This window comes from Lineus longissimus, chromosome 9, assembly GCF_910592395.1.
Source record: "Lineus longissimus chromosome 9, tnLinLong1.2, whole genome shotgun sequence".
In the NCBI taxonomy this organism is placed as follows: domain Eukaryota; kingdom Metazoa; phylum Nemertea; class Pilidiophora; order Heteronemertea; family Lineidae; genus Lineus; species Lineus longissimus.
In genome coordinates, this window is record NC_088316.1 from 8,493,033 (window position 1) to 8,505,391 (window position 12,359).

At 40.8% G+C, this 12,359-nt stretch overlaps 1 protein-coding gene across 5 annotated transcripts in view; it reads left to right on the forward strand.

Annotated features, from left to right (window-relative positions):
• The first annotated feature begins 241 nt into the window (after positions 1-241).
• Positions 242-12,359, forward strand: part of LOC135493846 (centriole and centriolar satellite protein OFD1-like) — a 462,799-nt gene continuing 450,681 nt past the window's right edge. For 4 of the 5 annotated variants that reach the window (XM_064781462.1, XM_064781465.1, XM_064781464.1 and 1 more), the window contains exons 1-2: positions 292-307; positions 430-650. In XM_064781462.1, coding sequence (XP_064637532.1) covers positions 477-650 — 174 coding nt within the window. In that variant the 5' untranslated portion in view covers positions 292-307; positions 430-476. The other variant, XM_064781463.1, reaches the window with a different exon arrangement.

Here is a 12,359-nt window from a genome sequence, read left to right on the forward strand (position 1 = left end):
TACTTAATTCCGTGGAGAAAATTCGAGAAAAAAAAATCGTATTTGAATCTAAAAAAAAACATGATGTCCCTAATGGGCCACCGTATGTTCATGACCATTATTCCCGCCAAAAAACCTTGTGAAATTTATCGCTCAGTAGCCTGGTTTGTCTCATCACCGATAGTGGCGCTCAACACATCTAGACTTGGATCTAAATATAGATTTTATGAGAAAATACTTTCCCCCACAAAATTGGTGGACACCGGAACTTTAGGGAAATTGCTGATTGGCCTAGTTAGTATTTCGAAGTGTGTGACCACGCCGAAGCGTAAACTACCAAGCTTGCCGAATTTCTAAAATTCCTCTCAAAAGTCAGGTTTATGCATAGGCCTAAACTTTGCAAAAAGCACCAAAAATATTCGCAGAATAATGCATAACTTTTTATTTCAGTTGGAACTCAGTGACTGTGTGTGTGTAGTTTGAGAAGTTCCTCCTGCATGCTCACGCTTGCTTGCGCTAACTCCCCAGATTCGAGTGCAAACCTGTCAACTCAAAAAATGTGGAAGAATTGTGATCCTGATCCTGAGGCTGAGTTCCGACTCGGTGCACATGAGTTCAAAAACCGACTCTTTTCTAAGCTGAAGGAAAAAGGGCATGTCGATGCTTTGAAGGTAAGGTATCATCATCATCTAGATCTATTGCATATCGTGTTTACAATCCCCGTTCACTGCCCCAAAAAAGGTCGATTCAGATGACAAAAGAAGCGCCACTGTTCAATGCCTCACATTTGAATGCGATCAAACTAAGTCATTTCCGATCGGGGATTGTATTGTAAATTTTAACCGAAATCTCTTTGTCAGCTCCACTTTTTTTATGACGGGACATAATTTTCTTATTCTAGGATTTGGGAAGAAATTTTACTAGGCCCACCCCAAAAATTTATTGGACTACATCTGAAAGAATTTTCACTTTTCAGAAAGGAAGTTCTAGTAGGCTACTATATAATATTTTCAAATAACGATGTCGGGACTATTTTTCGTTCAGTAAAAACCTTTTTTCATATTAATAATCGGGTGCATGTGACCTTTAAAGGAGCACGTGACCACAAAACCAATGACGTCACAAAAAGGCACTGCTGTGGTGTAGCATTTTGAGGAAAAATCATGGCTTGAAAACATGACATTCATCTTTATTGTCAGGATGGCGTCTGTGGGACATAATATTATCAGTGCAGTGCCCTAGTAAGCGCGCAGCGCCTTTAGGTTGGGGGGAAACCCCCCAAACCCCCTGGTTGGGACCCTGCTATAGTTCCTTCCGCCAATTTTTTGTTTTGATAGACAGTTTTCTCCGTGTATCGCATTAGCAGTAACTCAACTCCATCGTCATAATAGCCGGCAAAGAAATGGAAAATGTCCCCCCCCCCCCCGAAAGGTGTCCAGACTATGGTAGTCTGGGACTCTGGCAGATTCTAATGTAAAGTGCAAGCTCTATTGAACTCGCGCAACTGTCGCCATGGAGAGCCCCCCCCCCCCCCCCAACCCCCGTCCTTCTGACATGTTTTAGCCAGTGCATTGGGGGGAAGGCCCCTCAAACCCCTTATTGGCCTCTCAATAAGTCCTTCCGAGCTGCTTACCCTGGGGCGCTCGAGTGGAACCCCGAAATCTTCATGATGGTGCAGTCCTTTGACACGTTTAACCCAGAGCGAGGAAGAGGTACTCCTTTGATGGTACCCTAACTGCAACCCTCAACCATCATTACCCTTCCTTTTCACTGGCATGATATTGGCAAGACTCCCAAGAGGTCGTACTGGTGGCTTCCTTGAGACAATTGCTTGTGGTCGTCTGGGCAACCAATTCAAGGGGTCAGGGATCTAGGGATAAGGTTTTTCCCCCACCAACATGTTGCCGAATTGTTAATGCATAAAAAATTGGTTGGAAAGGGTTTTTGCTGGCCAAGAGACTTGAAGACACTTGACTCTTGAGGAACACCAGACTGATGAACAAAGAACCTGAGGAACATAGAACCCTCTTCATACCTGGGAGCATAAAAAGCCTGCTAGCGAATATTGATTATTCTTTAGAAAAAAACAGAAGATCTGCAAAACCAATGGTACCCCATAAAAACAAACATTCCTCCTTCAGGTGTCTTCGGATCCCACCACGGCCTATGTGGAATTCGTTCAAAAGGTTTATTGAAATCTCAAAATAAATTTTTTTTTCTCGAAACGCCTGCCCGTCTTTTGGTTCATTATTTCGGGATTATATCCATTTTAAGCATCTTTTGGATATTATCACTAAAGTATCAAAAATCAAAACACATATGTCGGGGGGTTAACCCCCTGAAATTGAAGTTTGATTAAAAAACAGTGAGAATAATCGTGTGGTTCTCTCTCAGAGCTCAGAATAGTCGAGTTACTACTTTCGCGCGTTTATCTCTTCTGGCGGCCATTTTAAGTCAAATTTAAGCCATTTGAAACGAATCCATGGATTTTACATTGGATACGTCGTATGCACGTTAACCATAGTAGCGCTTCGCAGAAAAGCCTTCGGCTTTTCTGCTGCGCGCTTGTTATAACCTTTTAGCTCCTGCGGGTGTACATATTTTTTTCCAGCATCTCCCCGACGATTTCCAGGTATTCCTATAGTGTATAGACTCCTGGCAAAAGAGTTGAAAAAGACGTACTACAAGTGATATTTATTTTGAAGCTAACAATCATACCTACAATATGATGTCATTTATTTTTTCATTTTAACCCCCTGGTATCGACAGCATTAACCCTCTCAGCAATTTAGTGAAATGTCATAAAAAGGCGCTGTGGTAAATAATAGAATCATAAGAATTAGTTCCTACCTATTCAAAACATCCATAAAACATACATAAAGAAACCTTAAAGGGAGGTTATTGGAATAATTGCCCAGTCGACCAACAGTTACAACCTTAACATCTACGTAAACTGCATATTCTTAACAATAACTGTGGCTCTTGGTTTTATTATAAATAAACAAACATTAATGAGTGAATTGATGGTTTTAATCCACTTGTCACTGCTTATTTTTGAATCAAGTATGCCACCATCTTGGTGGATTTAACCTGGTCTCTCCTCCCAAACGGAGAGTCAATGACGTCATGGATGCAGCCATGTGACAACAAAACAAAATGGATTCAGTCAAAGCGAATCAAAAGAAGTCAAATAAAACTAATCTTTTCCCTTGCGATGCCGGACGATAATTATACTGACAGTTCGTCAATCATGTCAAGCGATGTGGAAGGTTCTTTGGACAAATCATTTCGAGGTTTTGGGCTTGGTTTTGGCTGAGGTTATGCGTTCAAACCGGGATATACAGAAGAAGAATTAGTCACTTGCCAGGAGCGAGTTACATCCGTGACGTCATTCGCCCGGGAGATTTGAACAGACATGGCTACCCCAAATGCAATTTTCTGCACAATCTAAGAATATTTATCATATCCTTGGTGTAGAGTATTTGTTTGTCATGTAACTTGGTATGTATTTGTTTAAAAAAAATATTGATTTTGTAGCATGGATTTATTCCAATAGCCTCCCTAGTTTAATGTACGATAATCCAACCTAATATCAATCCAAAAACACAACCCGGCAGTTTCCTGTACATGAATACATGAATGGGGTCAGCAGGCTGACTTGCCAACTCGCTATAGCCCTGTCTTACTCAGTAAAATGTACAGCAACCAACCTAGGAACTAGTTTTATTATAATGAAGACTAGAATATACCCCTGGCGCGGGCTGTTCGAGGTATATAAATCGGATTGTGTGGGTGCTGGTATGTTGTGGGTTTGGTGAAAATGGGGTGCTGGTTTGTGAGTAAAATCTCTGGGCGTTATCTATATTTACGTCAATGGCGACAGTGGTATATTGATATTGATAGATGATATGTTACTCAGAGTCATAAAATTTCCACTGTTTTTCTGTGTAAAATGTCTCCAGTGTTGTTGTTGTTGCTAACAGTAAACTATGATGCGGCCTTACTGGAATCCCCTACTTACTTATACTTCTAACAACAACAACAACACACAACTGCTGCAACTACCAACTGGAAGACATTTTTTCCTGCACCTTAGAGGCATAGTCGATTAATATTCATACTAATTTATATTCATGACGTCATTCTCAATTTTCATTGGTTCTTCCAAATAAGGCTCGACGAATGAGCATCGATGATAAGTCTTCCGGCAACAAAAACACGTGCTTAGCGCAATGACAGTTCAGAAACATTTAGAACAGGGTAAACCATAATGAATGTAACAAAATGAATGTTTTGGATTGTATATTATGGTCCGTATATCATGGTCCATTGGTCCAGGGCCATTATGAGTGGGGGGGGGGGCACACCCCTCTTTTCCCAAATCTGCATGGAAAACATGAGGTCTCAGGGAGGAGGGGGGGGGGGGGCAGTTCTCAGCCCACACTATTATTACAGGGCTTTGTACAGCCCTTCGAGTATAATACGCGGGGTGGGGGGCTGGTGATGCGAGTGGCGATGTGATGATCAATTCTGTTCTGGATGGACAAATAATTGCAAAACTTGCCCTTTCAATTAGTTGAACAGGACGTCATCATAGGCTACATGTTGCCAGTAGGCATAATGTGGAAGAGAAGTGATATAAAAAAAGTATGTAGCCTAGGCCTGCCCTAGGCCTATCCTAGCTAGTATATAGCCTAAACATGAGATTTTCTCCGCTAGGCCTACATGAAGCCTACCTATCTGGCTGTAACATGCACATCATCATGACAATTGTCATAGCCAGCCTCCCTACACTGCATGTAAGTAGTCATCATACATACAGATGTCACACAGGACCACAGGCATGTACATCATGTACACGGTCTATACTACATACCTTTCTGACTTGTATGTTGGCCGAAATGATGGTCTAGTGCTTCGTGCCACACACTGAACTTGCATGCATTGGCAATTTCATACGACCGTATGACCTCCTTCATTCGATCTTTATCTTTAGAATACTCATGAACTTGAATAAGACCATGATATAAAGAAATATCATGATCCCAATAGGCCTGCCACTGAGGCTGAATGACAGGCTCTTTCGCCATTTTGAACTCCCGCGAAAAATATGACAGATAAACAGTGCCACGTGTGTATCTATTTTTATAACTATGTCACGTGACTATGCCTCTAAGGTGCAGGAAAAAATGCCTACCCATTTTTAGCTCAGCTGACAAAGTCAGCGGAGCTAGTCAAATAGCTATTCGATTGGTGTCTGTCCTTCCACCCATCCTGCCATCCTTCCATCCATCCAGCCATCTGTAGACAAAGTTGGGCATTTTGTAATCATACAACCGAGGCACTTCAAATCTAGTCTTGCTTATAAACACCGCAGAAAATGTTGCTTACGGAAAAAAATTTGGGCGATTCGACTCAAATTCAGCTCCCCAGGGGGCAAAATGTGTAAATGAAAAAACAATTTTTTGACGCTCTATTCCAGCAGATAAAAGCTTGAAATAAAGTTGAAAAGGTCTTCATGATACAGAAGTTTTGATATAAAATAGATTAGTGTCGATTTATATCACCAGTTGGCGGTAGTGAGCAAAACTGTTGTTTGACCCCGGATGACCCCGCTTTAAATTTCCCGCCGAGGTTACCTGGAGTACTATCACCAAGAAAATGGCGGCACCTTTTTAGCTCAGCTGACAAGCTGAGCTATTCATATGAGTAAATGGTAGAATGAATGTCCGTCTGTCTGTCTGTCTGTCTGTCCGTTAAACAGGCACGTTTCAAAACTATGGCGGATAGGCGATAGATTTTCCCTATAAGCCATTTAGACCCTTCAGTACTCCTGAATAGACCAAGTGTGGGTCCGGCAGGATTAACAGTTTGGCCACCAGGGGGCAAAAAGCCTAAATCACAAAACAATTTTTTGGCGCTTTATTCAAGCACATAGAAGCTTGAAATAAAGTTGAAAAGGACCGCATGCATGTAGGTCTTGAAACTACTAAGAGTAGTTTTGATTGATACTACCAGTTGGCTTTACTGAGCCAAAATCTGTGTTGACCTAGTTTAAGCTTGATTTGAATTTCCCGCTCTTGTATGACTCTGAAGGTTGTGGGTTCCAATCCCACTTCGGGGCAATTTTTTTTTTTTTTTAATTTTTACTTTTTTCACTTGTAAATACATTTTCTTTACTTTTTTGAATAATTTGGTGGGCGGCCATCTTGGTTTTTTTTTTCTATTTTAAAGCCTTTGCTGTATCCAGAGTGACATGAATTTTATGGTTGGTGTACAATAAGTCTCCTTTACATGATATCACATGGGCTTTCTATTTGACCTACTTTTCAAGGTCAGCCTGGCTCAGGCACTTAGATTTGACTAATAAGTGGTATATTTGTCACCATTTAAAAGTCTTTTTACTTTGGTATGTTTGCCTGATATATTGACAAAACTGAGGTTGAAAGAGATCTATCGGGTACTTTCCATGTTCATATATTTCAGCTGAGCGCCAGGCCCTTGGGCCTCTTGTTATTTCTACCGGAGCAATGATTTTGTAAGTGACAAATTTTTTAATTTTTAGGCCTTTACGGAAACGTATTTTGGTACGAAACTTCACACGTTTATAGAAAAGATCAACGAGAATGTGTTCAAATGCCCTCATAACGATGAGTTCTACAGAATTTGGTCAAAACATCCTTCGAATGGAGTCAACTTTCTTTGCGAAATTGAAGCGACGACCTCATTATTTATCGTAATTTATGCAGATCTGAGTCCAGCTGATGGGTGATGTTCTCATTTGTGTTCAAACTATTGGAAACTTCGGAAATTAGTTCTACTATTCTGCAGGAGTATATTATAGCCATTGATGTTGACAGCTAAAAAGCACGAAAACTTTGTTCAGGTTTCTCGTCCAATCACGTGACCTCTCCAACACTCGATAATGCACTCTTTTCGTCCACGTTTTAGGCCAATCTTCGGCCTGAACATGAAATCTAGTAAGCGCAGTACTTAAATCAGATGTTTCTCTCGCCTTGAAAACATTCCTGGGTAAAATCCATTGAGATTAGCCGAGTTAATCCACTTTTTCCGTGCCTAAAATATCTGCCGCTGAATTCTATAAATAGAAACTATTAATATCGCGGCAGTGTGGTTCCCATTGTGCGCCCTCCCACTTCACACCATGTCAGGAACTTTTACGGAAAGAGAGGGCGTGCGGTAAGAAGAATGGCCAAAATGACGTCACGTTTTCCTGGCAATGTCTCTTGCCAGACCAGTCAAGCATTGGGAAAGCAGACAACGTTAGAACTAGAAAAACGAATACGTTAATTTGCAAAATTAAAAGCAGATTTCACCACTAACCAGCCAAATCGGAATACGACGGCGCAAAATGTTCTCGCTTTCCTCCTGCTAAAAAACCTTGTTCCCGCACTCCTATTTTAATTTATGCCAAGGAATATGATATGATCTGTTTTCACTTTTTTGTAATTAAATGGTATTCATATAATGAGATCAAGAGTAGTGTCCGTGTCAGATCCCATCATGATCCCATCGTTCAACTAGTCTTCTCTCCCCAGGTGCCTCACACGGACCTTCACGTCCCCATACTCAAGACCAACTCTTACCATATTGCCCTCAAAACAACCCTGGAGTCATGAATTCACAGGTGCTCCTGTGAAATCTCAGTTCTAGTTTATTTATCAAACTTTATCGAGGGTTATCGAATCGAATGGATGTGTCGATCGTCGGGGCAGATTGATATGTGGTTAGGTTGTGCGTCCAAGGCGATTAGGTCATTCAGTTAGTTTGAGAAAGATCATGATCATGAAGATGCGTGTTGTGTTATCATAACTGGAAAATAAGCTGAAGTTATTATTAGTACTACGATTCTTACATGAGTAAAAAGTAGAAGTTTTAAGCAACACAATAATGTTACTCCCATAAAAAAACTGTCAATTCTCCTTACCACTCACAGAAGCCAACCATTGCTGTTAAGTTATGCAGGGGCTTAATCAATTACTTGCACTCCCTGTGGGGTGAATAACATTACCTTTTGAACGGCTGGCTGTAGGGGATGATTGGAACAGCCGGTATACCTGCTGACCTGCTGAACCGAGGTTAATGTTATTTTCAATCCACGATTGCAGGTCACCTGATTTTCGAGATTTCGCAGGAAATGAAATTGTAAACAAACGCATGTGTGCAGTTCAAATGTAAACAAAAATGTATTTTTGGTACTTTTGGTTGCTGGACTTGGGTTTTCCCGCAGTTAGGAGCTGGATCAAATTGGTGGTCTATTGTGCTGTTTTAGTCAGAGGTAGCACTTGATTATGAAGGGATTTTTAAATTAAGGTGACCATGGTCTTTTATGTGCTCAGCTCACCACAGCTTTCAATACTTGATGTATCTGAAGAGGCGCGCGGAACCTGACATGGCCTTACCAAGGAGCTGCTCACTTTGCCTTTTTGGCTGAGACATTGCTACATGTAGGACTAGGAGGAGCACGCATTTTAAAGTTATAGTAGTGATAGTACAGTTGGTTCGAGCCATTTGGAAGCTGACATGTGAAGGCCTATCTGGTTCTCCTTCTTCTCCGTATAAAAAGTGGCATATTGCTGACTAAGGAACAAGGCATATTGACATTGCCTCATCATCTCTATGGGACCAATTGATATACTTTTATATGCACGCATACATCGTGCCATTTCAGGGTCCGAGTCTGTGGACAATTGGTTTGATTAATTTGTCTCTTCGATATTGCTCCTTTATTGCATTAGATTTTCATCGCAATTCGATCTATTCAAGATATAGCCAATTTGAACCTGTCTGCGCCAAGGATAGATTGGTTCCAGATCGACTCACTATGACTAGGAATACGCAGTAGAGCACAATGTCATGAAAAACAACCCTTTGTATTGTAAATTCCAATCACCTGCAGGACAGGTCAATTTCTCTCAATAAAATTAATTTTGTTGACTCCTGTAATCTCTACCTTATTAAAAAAAAAGAAAGTGGTGCTAGTCCCAAACTGGTAATTTCTATTTATTTTGACCTCTGTTAAATCAGGATACCTCTCAATTACAGACAGCATTTTGTATCCTTGTGCTGTACAACCCAGCCTGGACATACCACCGTTGTCCATGGAGAAGTCTCATCCTCTCCGACACTTTTTTCTGTAAAGCTACTGATACAACATACTGAACTAGGGATATCTTCCGTTGCCTCCTGTAATATTTACATACCATGGCTGATTAGTTCAATCATATTTCATCCAGCTGGCAGCTCTGCATTGGAAATTTTAGTGGTATAACGTGTTCTCTTGACCTTCAAACAGTAGTACAAAGCCGATATTTACTACTTTATAGTATACCCTCAGTCCTATGTTATTAGGTCATCCAGCTGAGCGCCAGGCCCTTGGGCCTCTTGTTATAACTATTTCACGTGACTATGCCTCTAAGGTGCAGGAAAAAATGCCTACCGTGATCATGAAAACTGGACTACAAAATGCATGATTTTGTCGCAATGACGTTATTCAAAGTACTCAAACATACCTATTAACCTCCCTTGTGTAAAACTACATATTGTCAGTTGATAATGGATGTTAGTAGAGGTAAAACCAGGCTTATTAAGGCGTTCAACGCTAAGTGCAACTCGTCAATAGTGATGTCATGTGACTATGCCTCTAAGGTGCAGGAAAAAATGCCTACCGTGATCATGAAAACTGGACTACAAAATGCACGATATTGTCGCAATGACTTTATTCAAAGTACCCAAACATACCTATTAACCTCACTTGTGTAAAACTACATCATGTCATTTGATAATGGATGACAGTGGAGGTAAAACCAGGCTTATAAAGGCGTTCAACGCTAAGTGCAACTCGTCAATTATAATAGTAGATTACACTCTTAGCGTAGCGTGTTACGGGCGGTACAGGATCTAAAGGGTTATACCAGGAAATGTTACGCCATGTACGTAGAGCGTATTAGGCCAGTCATTATAATGCCATGACCCACCACTAATTCCAAAAGAATGTCTGTTTGCCGTATCCTGCTCAGAAAATACCCAGGAATAACATATCAAAAGTTTTCACGCAGCCAAGGTGTGGAAGACTGCTAATAATATTAATTTATGCTAATTACCTCCTGCCATCAGGCGGAACACGATAAACTGATACAAACCTTGCATTTCTCTCAAATATAATCCCTTTATTGCAACTAAATATCCTCAGTTATGTTATTAAGCGTGCAGCAGAAAAGCCAAATGCTTTTCTGCGAAGCGCTACTATGGTTAACGTGCATACAACGTATCCAATGTAAATAATGTTTCTCAAGTCCATGGATTCGTTTCAAATGGCTTAAATTTGACTTAAAATGGCCGCCAGAAGAGATAAACGCGCGAATGAAGCAACACGACTATTCTGACTCTGAGCTCCGAGAGAGAACCACATGAATATCTACACGGTAGGTGATAAAGTTTGGAACCAGTGAAACCTTGAAACCAGTGATAAACCTTGGAATCAGTCCTAAAAATGCATAAAAACATGAAATAATGCCATTTGAACCTAAGGTGGTTACGAATCAATATTTGGAGCTTATTTTTACATGATCAGATCGGAATTTGACAGTAGTTTAGAAATCAGTCGCATATCCGATTCAATAATCTATATTTTAGAACAACCCAGTCATACCTCGCCTCCAGTGTACATTACTGATCTCCCAAATATAGGCATGCACGTCACGACACTTTCACCACACACCCATAATATGGACCAATCAGTGCTCCGCTTTCTACGCCACCACACGGGGCATATTTGAACTACGGAGCGGTGTGATCATACAGGGTGATACAGAGAAGATTGACTACATCATGCAGTACCGGCTGGCACTTATCCGTAGAAACGTAGATGAAGGTTTATTACCGAAGGTTTTAGCCGGGTTTGGAGATGAAAAATGTGAATAAATTCCTTCGCTGTGAGCGATTTCGTACATATTTCTACATCGAGGGATGTAGAGATATTTTCGTGATGTAACCAGTTCTAAGCGGACACATTTTTTAGTGATTCCTGTGTGCATGTTTGTCATATCTACTGAGCTTTATCAGAGCATAATATATATACAAATGATTCTTCAAATAAAAACGTTTTTAGCTCACCTCTTAGCAGAGGTGAGCTTATCCCATACCGTGGCGTCCGTCGTTGTCGTCGTCGTCCGTCGTCCGTTAGCAGGGCACGTTTCGTAACTGTTAGAGCTATTGAGTTGAAACTTGGTACACATGTACCCTTATGTAATTACACCTTGGAGACCAAGTTTCGGTCTGATTCGTTTCATGGTTTGGCCACCAGGGGGCCAAACGTTAAAAGTGAAAATATGCAATATCTCCCTTAATAGTAGTCGGGAAATTTTGAAAAAAATATGGTAGGTACATCTAGCAAAGGTGCATCATATATCCTCCGGGTTTTTGATTTGACCTCCTTTTCAAGGTCACAGAGGTCAAATGGTGTAAATTGGCTGTCAGGCCGTAACTATGGCACGTTTCTTAACTGCAATGACTATTGATTCCAAATTTCGTGCACATTTACCCCTTAGTCAGGTGATCTCAGGGACCGAAGTTTGGTCCAATATGATTCACCACTTGACCACCAGGGGGCAAAATCCAAAAACCTTAAAAATGTGATTATTCCTTAACTTCTTGCCCGATTGCCACCAATTTGATATCATGGGTACATCTAACCACCATACAGTATATGTCACACAGGTTTTTGATTTGACCTTCTTGTCAAGGTCACAGAGGTCAAATGGCGTAAATTGGCCGTCAGGCCGTAACTATGGCACGTTTCTTAACTGCAATGACCATTGATCACAAATTAAGTACACATGTACCCCTTGGTCAGGTTATCTCAGGTACTGAAGTTTGGTGCGATCTGATTTGCCGTTTGGCCTCCAGGGAAGGGGTCAAATCCTAAATTCTTCAAAATGCCATTATTCCTAGTAATTACTTGCCCGATTGGCACCAATTTTATATCATAAGTACATCTAATTCTAACAACCATTCAATGTGTCACCCGAATCTTTTTTGATTTGACCTACTTTTCAAGGTCACAGAGGTCGAATGTACTGTAAATTGGCCATTTTGGGGAAATTGTAATTGCTTGGACCTACATCAAACCTAACACTACATGACACAATACCATGCTCTTTATCCATCTTTCCTCCACATGAGTTGAGCACAATGGCCCTGGCTATTTCATTTTCTAAAGAATAATCAATATTCGATAGCAGGCTTTTTATGCTCCCCGGTATGAAGAGGGTTCTATGTTCCTCAATTTGAATGCAGCATCATAAATGGAATCTAAGATCATTACTTGGAAGCACGAGGTTGCTAATTCTGTCATTGCT